This window comes from Scyliorhinus torazame, chromosome 8 (assembly GCF_047496885.1).
Source record: "Scyliorhinus torazame isolate Kashiwa2021f chromosome 8, sScyTor2.1, whole genome shotgun sequence".
NCBI classification, from domain to species: Eukaryota; Metazoa; Chordata; class Chondrichthyes; order Carcharhiniformes; family Scyliorhinidae; genus Scyliorhinus; species Scyliorhinus torazame.
This window is the reverse complement of record NC_092714.1, coordinates 250,094,009-250,114,920: the sequence shown is the minus strand read 5'-3', so window position 1 is coordinate 250,114,920 and position 20,912 is coordinate 250,094,009. Positions and strand designations below refer to the sequence as shown.

Sequence of the window (20,912 nt, the reverse complement as noted above, 5' to 3'; positions counted from 1 at the left end):
AATTCTCCCCCAACGGCGCGATGTCCGCCGACTGGCACCCAAAACGGCGCCAATCAGATGGGCATCGCGCCGCCCCAAAGGTGCGGAATGCTCCGCATCTTTGGGGGCCAAGCCCCAACATTGAGGGGCTAGGCCGACGCCGGAGGGATTTCCGCCCCGCCAGCTGGCGGAAACGGCATTTGTTGCCCTGCCAGCTGGCGCGGAAATGACATCCCCGGGCGGCGAATGCGCGGGAGTGTCAGCGGCCGCTGACAGTTTCCCGCGCATGCGCAGTAGGGAGAGTCTCTTCCGCCTCCGCCATGGTGGAGGCCGTTGCGGAGGCGGAAGCGAAAGAGTGCCCCCACGGCACAGGCCCGCCCGCGGATCGGTGGGCCCCGATCGCGGGCCAGGCCACCGTGGGGGCACCCCCGGGGTCAGATCGCCCCGCGCCCCCCCCAGGATCCCGGAGCCCACCCACGCCGCCTTGTCCCGCCGGTAAATACCTACTTTAATTTACGCCGGCGGGACAGGCAATTTCTCGGCGGGACTTTGGCCCATCCGGGCCGGATAATTGAGCGGGGGGGCCCGCCAACCGGCGCGGCCTGATTCCCGCCCCCGCCGAACATCCGGTACCAGAGACTTCGGCAACCGGCGGGGGCGGGATTCACGGCGGCCAACGGCCATTCTCCGACCCACTGGGGGGTCGGAGAATGACGCCCCACATGTTCAATGAATTTTCTTTAAAACAGACCAGGGATCAACGATAACAACTTATATCACAGCATTAACTTAACGGAATGTGCCGAGGCACGTCCCAACAGCATTATAAATAAAATTTAACCCTGATTATATCTTACAGCAGAGAATCAAAAGCGTGGTCATAGAGTTCACAGAGATCTACAGCATTAAAAAAAGCCCTTAGAGTTTGCACATTCTCCCCGTGTTTGCGTGGGTTTCGTCCCCACAGCCCAAAGATGTGCAGGCTAGGTGGATTGGCCACGCTAAATTGCCCCTTAATTGGCAAAAATGAATTGTGTACTCTAAATTTATTTTGAAAAAGGCCCCTTAAGCCCATCGCACCTGCGCTGGTCAAGGAAGTAGCTTGGAAGGAATGATGAGGAAAGTGCATTAGGAGTGGCAGGGAGGTTTAAGGAGGGAATTCCAGAGCTTAGGTCCTTGGCACCTGAAGAGATGGCCACTAATAGTGGATCAATTAAAATTAAGAGAGGTCAGAATTAGATGTACACATTTATCTCAGGGGTTGTCGGGCTGGAGGAAGTTACAGAGATAGGGTAGAGTGATTTGAAAGAAAAAAGGATAAGATTTTTAAAAATCACGGCTTTGCTTAACTAGAAGCAATATAGGACAGCAAGCACGCAGGTTATATGCGAATGGGACTTGGTGTAGTAAGGGCACAGGCAGCAGTGTTTTAGATGGCCTCAAGTTAACTAAGGGTAGAATGCTGGAAGTCAGCCACGATTAATAACGTATCGAGGTGACAAAGATATGGGTGAGGGTTTCAGCAGCAGATGAACTGAGGCTGGGATGGAGTCAGGTGAAGATATGGAGGTGGAATTAGGCAGTAAATGGCATGGATACAAGGACGGAAGCTCATCTCAGTGTCAAATATGACACCAAAGTTGCAAGCTGTCCAGTTCAAGTATTGGGATAAATGGTGTACTTCCATGTTATAAGATGAAATTGTTTAAAAATGTCAATGCTCCATGCAGGGAACACCCTTGCAGGAAATTTTGAAAATCTTTATGCAGGTCCTCATATCCATGAAGAGCAGCAAGCAATAATAACTCATGGATGAAGATTCGCATGTGCTACCACTATGGCCAGTTGATAGGATTCTCACTGACAAATGGTAATATCTTACTCCGTTTAAATATATTAATTCAGAATTTATACAGCCTTTGTGATCCGTATTCCAAAACAAATACATTGTATTATTCAGAAACGTATCGAAGAACCCAACACGATGAACTACATTGAGTTGATGACGGGTTGATGAGAACACTATGGCACACATAGGAAGTAAACTGAGGGCGGCACGGTGGTTAGCGCTGCTGCCTTATGGCGGCGAGGACCCCGATTCGATCCCGGCCCGGGTCACTGTCCGCGTGGAGTTTGCACGTTCCCCTTGTGTCTGCGTGGATCTCACCTCCACAACCCAAAAGATGTGCAGGGTAGGTGGATTGAACATGATAAATTTCCCCTTAATTAGAAAAAAAAAGAATTGAGTACTCCAAATTTAGTTTAAAAAAGGAAGCAAACTGAACATGGCAAATGTAAACTGTGCCGTATCCAGTGTACAGGAGTTACTTAAACTCATGAGATTCTGAGGGGGCTTGACAGGGTAGATACCAAGAGGATGTTTCCCTTCCTGGAGGAATCTAGAATTAATGGGCATAGTTTCAGAATAAGGGGTCCCTCATTTAAGATAGAGAAGAGGAAGAATTTCTTCTCCCAGGGGATTGTTAATCTTTGGAATTTTCTAACCCCAGGATCAGTCGAGGCTGGATCATTGAATATACTCAAGACGGAGTTGGACAAATGTTTGATCGACAAGGGCGTCAAAAATTATGGGATGTAGACAGGAAAGTGGAGTTCAGGACACGGTCAGATCAGCCATCGTGATTTTACTGAACGACAGAGCAGGCTGAAGGGACTGAATGTGGTAGCATCGCTTCTATTTCTTTAGTTCTTCAGTGCCCTGTATTTTCCCTCCGCACATTCCTGGTCAGGATTGACTAACTCAGCTTGGATATTGGGTCAAAGTTGCAACGTTTTATGGTCTTTACTATTCAGAGGCAGAGATGCTACCTCAGCCATCAGATATTTTCACGGCAGATGCATCCACATTAAACACAGTCAGATATATGGTCAGCACTCACCCGTCGTGTGACTGTGGGGTCCCGCAAGGCTTTGCCCATCAAATGTCCCAGGAGGGTGTTTGTCCGGAGAAACCGCAGTCGGATATTGGTAGCTTTGGTGAAGTCACGGAGGACAGGAGAATAGGAGAAATTCATGGCTCCTGGTCGTCCATTTACCAACGAAACCACAATCTGGAATTGTGGAATCCAGGGAAGTTAGTTAACCAGACTGGCAAAGTTTAATGTCACCACTTATTCAATACATCTTCAGCGCCTATAAATTATGGCAAGACATTCATTGGGGTAACTCAAATAATGCATCAGATCAGACAAAAGAACATTTATTCAGCAATATTCAAGTTACCTCATCAGTCTCCTAGTTAAAAAAGTGATTCAAGCAATCAGACTCCATTACACTCACCTCTCCATTTTCCAGAGGCACAATACGTGAATACTCGGTGGTACAGATAGCATCATCATCCTTTATTATGCGTTCAACAGACTTTGTTCCAAATTTCTCAATGCAATCTCTTTTGGAAGCTGAAGAACAAAGAAGTGATTACACTAAATGGGGGAAGATGTGTAGCTTGTTGTATGGTTAAGAAAATTAAATCTAAGAGTTATTACATTGTTGATCATATAATTAGTAAAACAAACCCTAACGGCGATATAAATCAGGCAAGTCAGCAAAACATGGTGAAGAATTTCCAAACTGGTATCCATTTTCTCCATTATCAAAAAATTGGAAAGACGTCTTGCAGGTTAAAAGATAATTGAAAGATTACAAACAGAAGACAAAAGCTCCACCTGTATTAGAAATGGAGGAAACTTGAGTAATCTCTCCTCGTAGCTTAATCCCCGTCGTCTCGGTATAATTTTTGTAAATCTACGTTGCACTCCCTCCAAGGCCAAAATATCCTTCCGGGACAATAAGGGAATAGTGTAGATGGGCTTTAGAGTGGTTTCACAGGTCGGCGCAACATCGAGGGCCGAAGGGCCTGTACTGCGCTGTAATGTTCTATGTTCTATTAAGGTGTGGTGCCCAGAACTGCTCACAGTACACCAAGTCGGGTCTAACCACGGTTTTATATAGCTGCAACATAACCTGTGTCTCTATATTCCAATCCTTTAGATATAAAGGCTAACATTCCATTAGCCTTTTTGATTATTTTCAGCACTTGTTTGTGACGTTTTAAGGATCTACGCACCTGAACCCTCAAATCTCTTTGGACATCCATTGTACTTAACCCTTTTCCATTTAGAAATGACTCTTCTCTATCCTTTTTTGGTCCAAAATGGATAACCTTACACTTGCTTACATTGAATTCTATCTGCCACAATTTTGCGCATTTACCTAGTCTGTCAATATCTCCTTGCAATGTTATGTGATCATCTTGGCTGTCTACAGTGCCACCTAACTTTGTATCATCTACAATTTGGATATATGACTTGCTATGCCATCATCCAAGTCATCAATGAATAGTGTGAATAATTGAGGTGCCATCACAGATCCCTGTGGACACCACTACTCACATCCTGCCAATTAGAGTAATGACTCATTATCCCCATGATCTATCGTCTGCCACTCAACCAATTTCCTAATCATGTTAATAATTTGCCCTCAACTCTGTGGGCTTCCACCTTAGTCAACGGTTTCTTGTGTGGGACGTTAACAAATGCCTTCTGAAAGTCCATATAAATAACATCCATAGACATTCCCCTGTCCACTACCTTAGTCACCTCTTTAAAAAATTAAACGTGAATGCATGACGCAAAGGACTGGAAACAGTAGAACAATAAAGTGGGAATGCCACCTCCTCAAGAAAGAGCAATATTGGGATTGAATCCAGGAACATATGTTACATTTTTATCAATTCCTTCCAATTAACTATCTTCCAAACTAGATGTTGACAGCCTCACCTAGGAGGCAGGGGACATGGTGAACCTGTATTACTAACGCAGTTAGAATGATAGAAGTGTGCCATTCTGCCCATCTTGTCCACACCGGTGCTCTGCCAGAGCAACTCGGCTAGTTTCACTCCAATCGTCTTACATTGGTGCCTTCAGAGTTCTTGATCCTTCTGCCAAAGGCAACAGTTTCTCCCTTCTAGTCTGCCTGGACCCCTCAGGATTTTGAAAATCTCTATCAAACCTCCTCCTGACCTTCTCCTCTGAGGGGATCAACCTTAGTTTCTCAGACGCACTAATGAGTGCATCTACAAAGATGTGGCTAGTTTTAAAAAGAACAAACGCAAATTTTTAAAAAATTACCAGCATATAAAAAACATCTGAAGCTTGTACCAGCTTCAAACTGCATAACATTGCAGACACCCAGCTTTTAGTGTTAGTTAAATGGACTTCAGTTTTAAATAAGCATCCCCAAAAGTAGATCTTTTTTTACCCTTTGTGTATTTTGTAGTGTTTAAAAGGTTGCCTCACAATGTTTAAAATGGTTAGATATCAATTTCTAATGTTGAGTGCTGTAAAATAGACTTCAAGAGCTATGCGGATCCACATAACATGTCTGACTTTGTTAACAGGCATCCTTGTATAAAATGACAACCCCCCAATAAAATAACTTTAATTCTATCCCCAAGTAATGACTGAATAGCTTAAGATAAAATTTCAAAACTTCAAATGTGTCCACCTTTTATGTTGGTCGACACCCACAATACGGTTTTCCTCTCCATTCCTTCTCATTTCAATTAACAGATTCCTTTCCTACTTGGCAATACTCCCTCTCTGCTGTGGCTGATTTTAAGATTCAGTTCTTTCCCTAACCTGCTGGGCAGCCTGTAATTTTAGAGATCAGCCTGGGCTGCAGTCAAAGTTAAGAGGGAAAGTTGCCATTCAATTATCGCAATGCTCGAGGAGTGAAGCAGAGTAGCGGCTGATAGGAATGTCGTGCTTGCTGCGAGCTTCGCCAACTTTAGAGAAATCGTTCAGCCAGGGCAGAATCTGAAGGAGGATAACAAAGCAACCCTTCTCTATTTTATCTGAAAAACAGCATAAACCTAAAACCTTCTGCGCAAGAAATTCTTCCTTTCTTTGACTTATTACACCTTTTGACTTATTATTACCTGTTTAGCACAGGGCTAAATCGTTGGCTTTGAAAGCAGACCAAGGCAGGCCAGCAGCACGGTTCGATTCCCGTAACAGCCTCCCCGAACAGGCACCGGAATGTGGCGACTAGGGGCTTTTCACAGTAACTTCATTTGAAGCCTACTTGTGACAATAAGCGATTTTCATTTTTCATTCATTTCATTTCATCATTCATCAGCCATGATCAAAATGAATGGTGCAAAGGTTTGAAAGGCTGAATGGCCTCCTCCTGCTCCAATTTTCAATGTTTCTTTGGCTTCTAAAGAAAGAGAAGCACAGAACTCCCCGTCTGTATAATCGTGCAAAATGTGCTTTATTAAGAGAGTATGTAAGGTTTTTTAATGATTGGAAGTCAGAAACAACACATCTTATGACATCACAGTATTAACAATAATTTATACTGTGCCTTTAATGTAATAAAACATCCGAAGGCACTTCGGCTTTTAGAAACCAAATATGACATATCAGTATTATAGAACCAGCTGCAGACTGCATCTGCTCTTCCAGTGTGTGGCTCAGACTTTATATTTAAAAACAACCATTTAGCACATCATCTACGAGAGCCCTGTGAACTGAAGAGCAGATCGTACCATACTATGGAATTCAATAAAAATTATCTGAAAACCCTCAGCTTTCAAATGACAATGGATAGAGAGATTTGTGTGCAAATGCTATGGTGGGCATTTTAACTCCCAAACTCCAAAGCAACATCATGATCAACGAACCTGAAAAAAAATAGTCGATGAAACCTGTCCAGAAATGGCAGCAGGAAGCCTGTCCCACTTTAACAGACGGGCCTTAAAATGTAGCTAGCTGACCTCCATACCAAAGCTTCCGGGTTAAGTCACATGACCTGGAAGTAAAAAGGGTGCTAGGGTTGGGGATCTGAGGGGAAAGAGCTCAGAAGAGAAGGGAAGTGGAAAGGGGGTTCTGGGGAGCCAGTGGGTTCATCTGAGGTGAGGGAGCAGCGGTCCAATCCAGACAGCCTTCCCCCTCTGATTCTGGTCCTACGAAAGGAGATTTCTAAACCTTTTCGAATAGATTTATTTTATCCTCTGACTAGGTTGTCAGAAGGCTGGCTATGGATGATCCAAAGGAGAATGGCGTGAGAATAACACCACCGTGTGCAGAATTGTACCAGGCTCTCACCTAACTCTCACCGGTCTGAAAAATCAGGCATGTTATAATTGCAGCTGAGTGGGTAGAGGGTGGGTATTTCAGTCGTTCCTATTCAACTGATGACCCAGTCTGATCCCATTGGACAGGGAGGGTGTAAAACACCATACAAGTGTTCATAATGAGTGCTCACATCCACTATTTTAAACAGAGGCATTGAATCGTTTTCAAGTCATAATGCCTTCGCTATCACGGCGCCGAGGACCCAGGTTCCATCCTGGCTCTGGGTTACTGTCTGTGGGGAGTTTTCACATTCTCCCCGTGTCTGCGTTGGTCTCACCCCCACAACCCAAAGATGTGCAGGGTAGGTGGATTGGCCATGCTAAATTGCCCCTTAATTGGGAAAACAAATTGGGTATTCAAAATTTATATTAAAAAATATGTCTTTGCTGATGGAGTTGATCTAATGAATTTATCATTAATGTATTAAGTACGTATATAGTTAATAAGCACTAGCTTTAACTATTTAGCTTCACTGTACTCATGGATGTCATGGGGGGGAGGGGGGGCATTTTGGAAGATCTAATTCAAGAGCAGACTATATGGTCAATGGAAGAGTCCTGGGGAAAATTGATGTACAGAGAGATCTGGGAGTTCAGGTCCATTGTACCCTGAAGGTGGCAACGCAGGTCGATAGAGTGGTCAAGAAGGCATACAGTATGCTTGCCTTCATCGGATGGGGTATTGAGTACAAGATTCGGCAGGTCATGTTACAGTTGTATAGGACTTTGGTTAGGCCACATTTGGAATACTGTGTGCAGTTCTGGTCGCCACATTGCCAGAAGGATATGGATGCTTTAGAGAGGGTGCAGAGGAGGTTCACCAGGATGTTGCCTGGTATGGAGGGTGCTAGCTATGAAGAAAGGTTGAGTAGATTAGGATTGTTTTCGTTGGAGAGACGGAGGTTGAGGAGGGACCTGATTGAGGTCTACAAAATTATGAGAGGTATGGACAGGGTGGATAGCAACAAGCTTTTTCCAAGAGTGGGGATGTCAATTACAAGGGGTCACGATTTCAAGGTGAGAGGGGGAAAGTTTAAGGGAGATGTGCGTGGAAAGCTTTTTACACAGAGGGTGGTGGGTGCCTGGAACGCTTTGCCAGCAGAGGTGGTAGAGGCGGGCACAATAGCATCATTTAAGATGCATCTAGACAGGTATATGAACGGGTGGGGAACAGAGGGAAGTAGATCCTTGGAAAATAGGTGACAGGTTTAGATAAAGGATCTGGATTGGCGCAGGCTGGGAGGGCGGAAGGGCCTGTTCCTGTGCTGTAATTTTCTTTGTTCTTTGTTCTAAATAGAATCCATGCACTGAACAGAAAATACCAACTTCTACCAGCACCGAGTTACAATAGAAATTACCATGATGTTTGCACGGAGTTTGCATTTTGAATTAGAGGTAGTATTTTGACAATTGTAAGGAGAAACATTTCAGCAAAACAGGGGGAAAAAAACATTTGGTACACACCACAATGTTCCTCAGTGTGGAAACACCCGGCTGATAAAGCTGCTGATGCAGCAGAACAAACAGGAAAAGCAATAACACTTACAGATTTAATTAGCCACACATTTACTTGGGGAGTTAATTATCCTTCAATAAACACACCAAAAGGCCAGTTCCTGACCACGCATCTTTACCTCAACATTTTATATTTGTGCCAAAGTTCTAAAGAAGCTAAACAAATGTAAACGTCCTGTTCTTTACCTGGCACCAGAAGACAACGACTTCTATTTCTATAAAAGTTTTAACATAGGTAAACTTCCCAAGACACTTCAAAGCGAAGTTATCAAACGAAACTCAACACAAAGCTGAGAAGCAAATGTGAGGGCAGGCGACCAAGTGTTTGGCCAAAGAGGTAGATTTTAGGAAGTGACTTAAACATATCAGAACAAGTATAATTCCAGCTTGATCTAGCATTGCAGAATGAATTCTTGGGGGTGGGGTGGGGTGGCAGAATTTACACCCCTCTCAATATTTCTCCACATTAAAGTTAAACAGGAGCAAAATCGGGGATGGGATTGCAAAACAGCCAAAAAACCCGAGGTCGCCAGCTTCCTTCCTCGCTGCTCAGGTTAGGTTTACCCCATTAGACTAGGAAATGTTCTTGGTGCGGTGCAAGCAGTGAAACAGAACCTTGCCCCAGAAATGGTTTTCATGCTAACTTACACTTCATAGCCCGAAGCTGCTGTTGCTGTGTTATCATTTGATTTTTTGCATGCTGAGGCCAATTTCCAAAGCACCAGAGCAACAAATAAACAACCAAACAAACAGCACTATGTTCATGTGCAGTTGATTGTAAGTGAAGGCTTGCAATGTTATTCATGACCGCCTGATACCAGAGAAAGACTATACACAGGTTAACGGTCACAGAGACAATTCTATAACTTCGGTGACTGCTGTTTTATTTTGTTTTATAAATTTAGAGTATTATTTTTTTTCCAATTAAGCGGCAATTTAGCGTGGCCAATCCACCTACCCTGCACTACTTTCTTTGGGTTGTGGGGGTGAGACTACGCAGACCCGGGGAGAATGTGCAGAATCCATACGGACAGTGACCCAGGGGCGGGATCGAACCTGGGACCTCAGCGCCGTGAGCCAGCAGTGCTAGCCATTGTGCCGCCTGCCGCCCCTGGCTGCTGTTTTATACTGCCCCAACCATACCTTGGGCGAAGGCTTCAAACTGTAAATAGCTTCTGGTCAGCTGTCCTCCCTGCAGTCCCTCATTAATGTTAAAAATGTAAACCGCTAAATGAAAAATAAACAAAAATGGATCGTCGACGTGTCCTTTCTAATACTCAGCTACAAACCACAAATTATTGCCTCAAAATGATTTAAAATGGAGAAAGCAAATGAGTACAGAAACTACCTATAAAGTACAGAATCCACAGTAAAGCACTTAAGACGTCTGAATACAACAGGAACAGGAAAAGGCCAGACTGTCCCTCGAGCCTGCTCCACCGGTTAATAAGACCCTCAAGCTCAAACCCACATGCCTACGTGCTCTTGATATCCCTTGATTCCCTTCATGTCCAAAAATCTATTCATCTCAACCTTGAATATCCTCAATCCTCAGCTCTCCAGGATGCAGAAGTCCATAGATTGCCACCCCTCAGCACTTCACATTTAAACCATCTATCGGGCACCATCTTTGATCCAACTGAACAATTGCATTAACAATTGTTGGTTTTGTGCAGTTTTAATCTTAATGACTGTTTTTCTCCTCTCTTTCATCTCTATGCCCATGCACGCTGAGCATTAAAACAATAGTTGAGAAGGAATAAATCACAAACATAATGGTGGACATTAGCGCCATTGCCAGTTACTTTGTCAACTTAGTCCGTACACTGAATTGAAGAAAGCATTTAGGAAGGATATCTTTTTTTGATCAGGATTATTTGGACAGGATAAGTTCATATATGGGACAAACTAGCTCAAATCAGATTTTTGTTTCCCCGACGGGCTATCGCCACTCTTTTAGCAACAGGCAAGAGCAGCCCATTGAAACTCAGTTTCCACAGCTGCCATAGTGACCAGAAGCTTACACGGCAGCAGATGCAACATTCACTAAGTCTTCAGCTGCCAAGATGAGGCTTTCAATGCGACACTTTACGCAACAATTAAACAAGGCAGCCAGTTATCCAAGTACAAAACGTGAAGTTTAAATGTTCAATTTGGGCAGTTGGTTGATGGCAAGTCTTGGTGTGAGGCCCACCCATGACAGAAGCAGCGAGAAAAGACTGATAGTAAAAGCATTCTAAGCTGCTTCTCATCAAAACATTCCAGACTCAAGACCCTCTCACAGCTGTCTGTCAGGCCTCTGGTGGCACATTAATAAAGGCCTGCTTGAAATCACGGCAACAAGTGCAAGTGTACTCCTCGATTATAGTGGAAAGTACTCGAGAAGTTTAAATCTAAAAACTCACCTTAAAAAAAAACACTTTTGTTTTGTCTTTTTTAATGCCTACAGGTGTTCAGACAAGTAATCATTTTTTTGGTATGAAAATAGACAGAGCGTGCCACTGGATTATTTGAACATAGAGATCTGCTGATTTTTAATATATACTTGTGGAACTTGTGACCCTGTAGCTATGAGTTGGGATAGGTTGCCACACCTTCTTCACAGAGGATAATGTTTAATTAACCACTATCTCTGGAATCCTCTGCTCCTGGCTAAACTAACCCTCCATTATGACAGCTTTATCTAGTCTTTAGTTTCACCTATTTTTATTTTGCAGAAACTTGTACATCAAAATAACGTACTTGTATCTGCCACAGACAGATAGAATTTTGCAGCAGAGAAGGTAGCCATTCAGCTATACGTGTGTGTGTGTATCGGCTCTACGCAAGAGCTATTCAACTAGTCCCAGTCTCCTGCCTTTTTCCGGTTACCCTGAAAGTCTTTTCTCTTCGGATAACTATCCAATTCCCTTTTTGGAAGCCACGATTGTATCTGTCTCCACCATGTTCTCAGTCAACACATTCCAGATCCAAACCACTGTGAAAAAATGTCTCCCTCATGTTGCCGTTGAAACTTTGGTCAATCTTAAATCGGTGTCCTCTGGTCCTCGATCCTTCCACCAATGGGAGGTTTCTCCCCATTAACTCTATCCAGATCCTTCATGATTACAAGGACTTCCAGAAAATCTCTTCTCAACTTTTTATTCTTTAAGGAGAGCAGCCTCAACCTCTCCAGTCACGTAACTGAAGTCCCTCATTCCTGGATCCATTATCGAAAATCCTTTCTGCACCATTTCCAATGCCCTCCCACACTGGTATCATGTAAGAAACATAACTTCTCTAACCTTGCTCTCTCAATTTCAGATTTTACGGAGATGAAGAAATTACACATTTCCAACTGAAACTTGGGCCCTTTCTTCCCTAAAGGACATATAATGCTTGGGGTATTATGACAATTCAACAGTTCTCTGGTCACTCTTCAGTTCCAGATTTTTCTCAACTGAATTCAAATTGCCAAATGTCACAGGGCTTTGCTCACAAAAGGGTCTGGCACAAGTCCAGATAATGCAGAACCTCTTAATGAGCCATCTTCAAAAGTCTATGGTCCAGGACGGTCTATCTCTGGCAAATAATGTTTTGTTTGTAGAAGTCTTGATTGTTTTCATTAATATTAACTTCTTCTTTCATTAACAATACATTAAGAAGATAATTATTAGGCATCTCTCCTGCAGAAGAAATGATCACTGTTTTGACCAAAGTTTCACTGAATCAATTCTTCACCAAAAAGCAAAGAGAGGGTAGAATTTAAACATACCTCTCTCTCGATATGGGTGAAAGAATGACTGGCTGCAGTGTAGTTTGGCTTTATAAGTCTGGCCCTGGCCAATTCAGCATTGCTGACTTGTGGCATGAAGGTAGGGTCACATCGACGGTACAATGAGGTGCAAAAGTAAATAGTGAACAGGACATTCCATTCAGTCACATCTTTTTTGTGAGACAGTACAGTGTATTGCTGTACAATTGACTTAATCTCACTCGATTGTGCAGTAGTCCCCTTTCAAGAGGGATATAAGTGAGACCATAGATTCTCAAGCGCCTAACGAGCGTCTTGACCCTCGGTAACATTACTGAATAACTAGATATTTCTCCAGATCACAGTGGACATGGGGTCCACTTCAGAAAGTGATCAGCGATATAGAACCGGAGGCAATATCTAGCGTAGACCTTAAGCTGTGCAGCAGGCACCATCTGAGCCACTGGCTTCATTTGCATCATAGACTCATAGAAAGTTAAACTCAAAGAAAGACCACTCAGTCTATTATACTTGTGCTGATGTAATCCCATTTCCTGCTCTTTTCTTAAGCCACTTAACAATTTTCTTCTGAGTAATTACCTCGTTTCCCCTGAGTGTCAATAGCTACTTGTGGCAAGGCTTTTCCCAATTTATTAGCTTTGTCTATGGCATGATGTAACATAGCATCAGCTGCATGAATAAAATTAAAACTGTCAATGTTAAATGTTCAAAGAAAAGTTTGAGCGATGCTGAAAATACTTTGCAGATCAATCAGCGTTTGAAAAGCCAAAGAAAATGTTGGGGTATGTCTGTCTTTCAAAAGCTCAACATTTTCCGTTTTTCTTTCAGATTTAGACATAGTCTTCAGCAATCGGGAGAAAAATTAGAAGTTCCAATTCTCCTTTAATGAGACTCCTATTAATTAAATAAATCAGGAATAAAAAGCTAGTTGGTATCAGGAATGGTGAGCAGGGAACTACAAGACTGGCAACCCATCGGGTTCAAATGTGCCTTAGGAAATGCCACCCTTGCCCGGTTTGACCCAAGTGCGACTCCAGACCCACAGCAATGTGGCTGACTCTTAGTTAACCTCTGAAATGACCGAGTAAGCCACTCGGTTGCCTAGGGATGGGCAATAAATACTGACCTTTGCTGGCGGCATTCACATGCCGTGAATGAACTTTTTCCAAAAGGTTCTTTAAATCCTCAAATTTCTCCTTTGTTTTTTGTAAATCTTGATGGTCTTCTTGGCAACAATCCATTTCCTTCAAATCCAATTGTGTACAACTGCTGCAGGCTGGCCTTTATACCTGGAGGCATGGGATGGCATGGCGGCGCAGTGGTTAGCACTGCTGCCTCACGGCGCCACGGACCCGGGTGACATCACGGCCCCGGGTCACCGACCATGTGGAGTTTGCACATTCTCCCCGTGTCTGCGTGGTCTTAACCCCACAACCCAAAGATATGCAGGGTAGGTGGATTGTCCTTAATTTTAAAAAAATACCAGGAGGCAGAGTGGCGCTCGCCCCTTGCACACAACATGCCACGACAGCGATATTAGAATAAAGAGTAAAATAAAAAGCAAGCAATTAGCATCAGTCATGTGCAAATTAAAAGTTCCGTTCCAACACGGATTGCAATGATATAAATGCATTCAAAAGAGAATGCGATTGTTAGTGGGTTCGCTACACAAAGTAAGGCATTCCCCCCCCCCCCCCCTATTACTTCTGATCCGTTTCACAGGAATGTATGCAGCGGAGGTGAAAATATCATGTTTAAATCGCACTAGCTTCAGTGATTGAAAATCCAGAACCCAGTCACCTCCCTCCCCCGGGCTTTGAGGGGTGGGGGCTTAAAGAAACAACAAACGTATCTCAGAAAATGAGAAAAACAACTTAAAAGCGTAATTTCCTACCATATTAAAAGCTTTTGTTTTTGATACAGGAAATATTTGTCGTCTCGCATAATGCAGTTAACCTTTGTGCATGCAAGAGTTTTACAAAGTGATTGAAGGTTTAGGAGCATCTAACTGCTAAAAAAAAAAAAAAAAATTTTTTTTAATTAGTGCTGCTTATTTTCCCCAATTTATTTCTCAACGAGGCACACTGACAAGATTACCTGCAGTCCAGACCTGAAATTAATTATATAAACCCTAGTGCAGCTATTACTTGATTGAGAAGATTGGAAATGTGATATTCCATCTGTGAATTTAGAGGCAGCAAGCACTGCTATAAACAAGGCGCCCTAGTGAGACACAAAGGCCCATTTCAAACTGTTTGTTAGGTATTACTTTTGAGTGAGAATTTTTCTGTTTAGGCAAACTAAAGGTGTATGTATAATAGTTTAACATTGCTTCAGCAACATAAAATGACAGTATAACTATGTCTGGCAACAGGTGGGAACCTCATTGGTGTATTTAAATTTAAAGTCCCATGATGTACATAGACACTTGGGGCGAAATTCTCCTACCCGCCCCGCCACATTTCTGCGTCGACCGGCCGGCGGGAGTCTCCGTAACACCGGCCGGTCAATGGGGTTTGCCATTGTGGGGCAGCCCCACGCCGTCGGGAAACCCCCTGGTGCCGGCAGAACGGAGACTCCCGCCGGCGGAGAATGACGCCCCTGATGTTCAAATAGAGCCTATTTCAAGGCTCCCTTACAAGCTGTGGAGGGAAGGAAGTCAGTGGTAAGGTTTGTATAAATGAGTTGTGCCTCACTAAAGACTCTGGGTGGGATTCTCTCAGCCCACGCCGGTTCAGAGAATCGCCGGGCCGGGCGCGATGCCGTCCCGACGCCGGTCCGCCGATTCTCCGCCCGGGATGGGCCGAGTGGCCGCCAAGAAAGCCCGAGTCCCACCGGCGCCGTTCACATGTGGTCTTACTGTAGCCACCTGGGTTGGCCAACTCCCGATGTAAAATGGAGAACAGCAAAGGCTGCAGGGAAATTCAGCCAACACAGGCAGAAACTAGCAGGTGCAAGTTTACTGTGTATTAAACTCTGCAAAAGCCCAGACAGCATCGATACAAGCGGCCATCTGCATAATAATGTAGCAGCCATCTACATACTGATGAGCGATCCCCGGGAACAATCGCAACATTTGGGACAAACAAAGCTAAGCCAGACTCCCCGGTGCCAGCAGGAGCCAACACAAAAGAGGACACCTCAACGGACACCTCAAGACCACCCATCGATCAGGGAACCGCTCCAGTATTGGAGAAATCGAACCAAGCGATTGGAACGAAGTCCAATCACTTGGAACCAGGTACAGGGTCCGCCCCTAAAGGCGGGAAGCCCCTGGGGACTATAAAGTTAAGCCCCCAAGTTCAAATCGTTCTTCTTGAGCGGGTCACTCAGCAACACGAACCAACCTTGACCGTGACCGGTTCAACTGCCGCCGAGATCCAGTAAGTCTTAAGTCAACGCTCACTACGAGATAGGCGCTCCTAGCTACCAATCCGTACCAACTTCGAGTCCCGCAGACTCAGAACCCGAACGAAAGGCTATTTGTTCCCCTGACCTGGTGGGCCAGTCCGAAGCTAAGTGTAGGCCTGTTAGAGCTAGACGTAGCTTAGACGTAGAATTTGTGCATGAGTAGCGATTACTGTGTATAATAAATGTGCTTTGATTGGAATTGTGTTGAGTTATTGATCATTACTTGGACTTGCACCTCGTGGCGGTATCATAAAGATACCTGGCAACTCGAGAGCAAAGGTTATAAAACAGAGCCAATTGAGCCAACCAAAAGTTAGCAACATTACCCAGTCGGACCTCGGTGTCCATCCTGTCGGGGGCAGCCTGGTGTGGTGTGGGGGGAGGGGGAGGGGGGTCCAACCCCGGGGGTGCTTCCACCGTGGCCTGGTCCGCGCGGCGGGCCGGTCTTTTTTACTCCGTGCCGGCCCCTGTAGCCCTACGCCATGTTGCGTTGGGGCCGGCGTGGAGAAGGAAGCTACCACGCATGCGCGAGTTTGCGCCGGTCGCATTGCGCATGTGCGCATCCGCGCCGGTCGCAGCACCCATGCGCAGACCCGTGGCGCACGTTTGACACCGGTATCGGCAGCTGGAGCGGCATGAGTCACTCCAGTGCCATGCCGGACCCCTATCGGGCAGAGGATCGCTACACTTAGCAGTCCAATGACGCTGTCGTTAAACTCTCCGGTTTTTACAATGGCGTCCACACTCTGCCATCAGAAGCGAGAATCCCGCCCTCTGATCCTGCCAAAAAAAGATGCTGAGATGAAAATCAGTGCCATGCTGAAGAAGGTATCTGATACATTAATGGTCAACTGGATGGCAATGTGTGAAACCATACATGTTGTCCAACAAACAAGCAAAGACCATGGCATTAGCCTAGTCGGGGATAATATAGTGATTAAAAACACTTGTACATTTCACTTCTACCTGCTGCTTTCATTTGTTTCAGCATATATCTGGAATCCAGCATAGGCTGGAACTGTATAAATCATTGGTTCAGACACAGCTAGAGTACTGTGAGTAGTTCTGGAATCCACATTATAGGAGGGATGTGATGGCGCTGGAAGGGGTGCAGAGGAGCTTTAACAGCAGGTTGCCTGGACTGGAGAGTTTTAGCTGTGAAGAGAGATTGGATAGACGGGGGTTGTTTTCCTTGGAGCAGAAGAGACTGTGGGGGGACATGACTGAGACGTATAAAATTATGAGGGAAATAGATAAGAGTAGGCGGGATGAAACGTTTCCCCTTGGCGGAGGGATCAACGACCAGTCGGGCACAGATTTATGGTAAAGGGCAGAAAGTTTAGAGGGGATGTGAGGAAAACATCTTTCACCCAGAGAGTGGTGGAAGTCTGGAACTCACGGCCTGAAAGGGTAGAGGAGACAGAGGCCCCCATAACATTTAAGGAGTATTTAGATGTGCACTTGTGATGCCAAGGCATACAAGGCCATGGCCAAGTGGTGGAAAATGGGATTAGAATAGGTGGTTGTTTTTAATCGGCGCAAACACGATGGGCCGAAGAGTCTTTTCTGTGCTGCAGACCTCTGTGACATCTACTCTTCTGGCTTCTTGGATTCGTCCCTTATTTATACGGTTGTCCATCAGTGAGAAACGCCTACAAAACCTTGATATATAAATACAACCTTCTCTCTAAGCTTCCCCATTCCTTATTATAGCATTCAGTGGAGATGAATGAGGAATCTAGCTACCTTGATATTAGTTCCAACATGGAGAAGAGAAAACCCACAGAAAGGTTTATTAACCCAGTAACGCCAGGTCATTACTTCACATACTCCATCTGTTTAGGTGCCTGCTTGGGACACCGAACAAAAACAAATTGGCCGCATGCATTTAATACCGGGGCCAAGTCCTGTACAGATTGGGCTGGGCCACCTCACTGCCAATTTTCTATGATATGTATCTGTTTTATTCTGGAGAAATGGGCACATTGTATAGCAATTTCTACCCCCAAAGCACATTATGCGTGCAGAGTCATCAGGGAGTAGAACATCGACCTTAAGCGTGCACTGCTTGCTATAGTGTGTGCAGGTGCAACTTCTGAAAGATTCTTTGGACCGACTGTTTGCAACAGATCTACTCAAACTATGCAACCGATATACTTACAGGCAAAATACTGCCACGGGAAGTAGGTTTCTCCAAAGTCTGTAGATCGCTCAAGAACCCAAAGATCTGGCCGTGGGGAATTTGCAAACTTGATGAGCACATAAGCCACATGGAAGAGCTGTGAAAGAAAAGATCATTTATTAATATTTTTAGAATACACTCGGCATTGTCAAAAAGCTGTCTATGTCATAATTATGCTGTTACCATATTTATATGAGTTGATTAAGATAACGCATTATCTTGTGAACACGCACTCTGGTTTCCCCACTAGACTCAGTTTGCTGGGGTTTCTCATTTCCAGTCTCCTGGGCCCAGATACCCAGAACCCATTGAGGCATGTGCTAGCCAACTTGAAAATGGAAACAAGCTAGAAACTCTGAATTCTGATACATGATGGAAAACTCCCAAACGTAATTGGGAGAACACTCACCTTTCCCAAACGAGATGAAAATCGGGCAGGGGTTAAAACAGACAGATGATCCGTTCCGCCAGATTACAATACAGTTGCCAAAGGTGAAACTAACTCCATCATCTCTTACTTAAAGAGGCAGTGAAACACTGACATTAATGCTCTGCACATTAGCTACAGAGAATTAGCCACAGAACATACATAACCCCATGTGATCGAAGTGAAGCTTTACGCTGCTTCACATTTCCCAAAGACAATCTGCGTGGCACAGTTCCACTGCACCAATAGACCTTCTGCAACCTGCCTAACTGGCCTTGTGTCAGCCTAGAGCAGGGGTCTGCAGCAACCCATGGCTCATGAAAGATTCATCTGTGGCTCCTGACCTTGATTGATCGAACTTGGTATTTTCCTCAGACTATTTTTTTTGAAAGTAGTTATCTATGTTTCTAATTTTAAAAAGGCAAAAACTGAAAACAAACAGGCAAGTTTAAACAGCTGAGCAGGTATATTGGGTGAGATTCTCTGGCCTCCCCGTGGCGGGTTTCTCAGTGGTGGGGGCTGGCCCACCTTTGGCCGGCGGTGGGATCTTCTGGTCCTGCCACAGTCAAAGGAATTTCCCATTGAATTCACCTCATGCCGCCAGGAAACCTGCGGTGGGGGGGTGCACCGTCAACGGCACTGGAAGATCCCACCAGCGTGAACAGCCAGAAGATCTCACTCATTATATCTCTTATTGTTTTTCATTATTATTGGCTTACAAAGCGGCTGTTAAGGTATTGTATGTCTGACTACATTTTAAAAATATGGCTCTTCTTGTCTTAGACTGTGTTAATGGATTATTCTAATATGGGAGTGCATCATCGAGGAACCACATTTTGTTGTCACCTGACACCTACATCTGCATACTTAACGATTGTCAAAAACTTAGTGAAGCAAATTTATCTTATTTATTTCCTTTGCCAGTCAAAGGGCATCCAGTTATTGTTTCTCCACAGTTTTCCCAGTCATGTTCAATTCAAGCAGCACAAACCAGGGGCGCGATTCTCCACTCCCGCGCCGGTTGGGAGAATCGCCTGGGCCGCCAAAATTTCCCGGGACGCCGGTCCGACGCCCTCCCGCGATTCTCCCAAGCGGCGGGAACGGCCCGGTCGAGTTTCGCGGGCCGCAGGCTGGAGAATCACCGGAGACACCCAAGATGGCGATTCTCCGGCACCCCCGCTATTCTCAGGCCCGGATGGGCCGAGCGGCCAGGCAAAAACGACGGGTTCCCCCCGGCGCCGTCCACACCTGGTCGCTGCCATCGTGAACGGTGCGTGAACGCTGGGGGGGGGCGGCCTGCGGCGGGGGAGGGGGGATCCTGCACCGGGGGGTACCTCAAATGTGGCATGGCCCGCGATCGGTGCCCACCGATCGTCGGGCCATCCTCTCTGAAGGAGGACCTCCTTCCTTCCGCGGCCCCGCAAGATCCGTCTGACATCTTCTTGCGGGGCGGACTTAGAGAGGACGGTGCGCCAACCCGCGCATGCGCGGATGACGGCAGTTATGCGGCCTTTACGCGGGCGACAAGGCCTGGCGCATGTAGATGACACGGCCCCGATCCTAGCCCATTGTCAGGGCCTGAATTGGTCGGGATCGGGGCCGTTTCGTGCCGTCGTGAACCTCAACAGCGTTCACGACGGCGCGGCCACTTCGACGCGGGAGTGGAGAATCCCACCTGGCTCGCTTCGTCATGGAAACAATCAGAGTCAAGGAGCAGGGAGCTAATTCCGAGAAATGGAGTCGATTCAGCAGAAAATAACCTTTTCTGTCGGCTACCTTTTCACATTTCTAGGTAAAATAATTCCTTACAAAGAATAATGCGCCTTGACAAAAACAATTCATCTCAAAACTTTTAACTTCCTTCCCGGTTGCCCTCCTGCACTTAACGATGGATAAGGTACTTCACCTGCAATCAATAGTGTTCATTGCTCACCTCTAGTTTTAGAGCTGCACATGTGATTTTGCAACATATTCTCACTCCTTGATCATTACTGCAATACCATTCTCTCTCTGCACTGACTTCATTCTTTATTTTGCATTCTGCTGAATTTGAACCTGGATTGCAATCTTCAGTTTCTTACCAATCCATTATTCTGTATGTACTTACTGATAAAACCCAAAGTATGCTGCTGGTCTTTTTTTTTCATTCACACTTACAGCAAATTAAATATTTGAACAGGAAGGACATACTGGCACTGGAGCGGGTCCAGCGGAGATTCACACGGATGATCCCAGGAATGGTAAGCCTAACATACGATGAACGTCTGAGGATCCTGGGATTATATTCATTGGAGTTTAGGAGGTTGAGGGGAGATCTAATAGAAACTTACAAGATAATGAATGGCTTAGATAGGGTGGATGTAGGGAAGTTGTTTCCATTAGCAAGGGAGACTAGGACCCGGGGGCACAGCCTTAGAATAAAAGGGAGTCACTTTAGAACAGAGATGAGGAGAAATTTCTTCAGCCAGAGAGTGGTGGGTCTGTG

At 45.1% G+C, this 20,912-nt stretch overlaps 1 protein-coding gene across 1 annotated transcript in view; it reads right to left on the bottom strand.

Annotated features, from left to right (window-relative positions):
* Nucleotides 1-20,912, bottom strand: part of lama5 (laminin, alpha 5) — a 377,969-nt gene that overhangs the window by 257,619 nt on the left and 99,438 nt on the right. The window contains exons 3-5 of the mRNA XM_072515083.1: nt 17,980-18,097; nt 3,280-3,398; nt 2,880-3,050 (exon numbers count right to left, since the gene is read on the bottom strand). Of these exons, the coding sequence (XP_072371184.1) occupies nt 2,880-3,050; nt 3,280-3,398; nt 17,980-18,097 (408 nt within the window). The remainder of the gene's footprint in view (nt 1-2,879; nt 3,051-3,279; nt 3,399-17,979; nt 18,098-20,912) is intronic.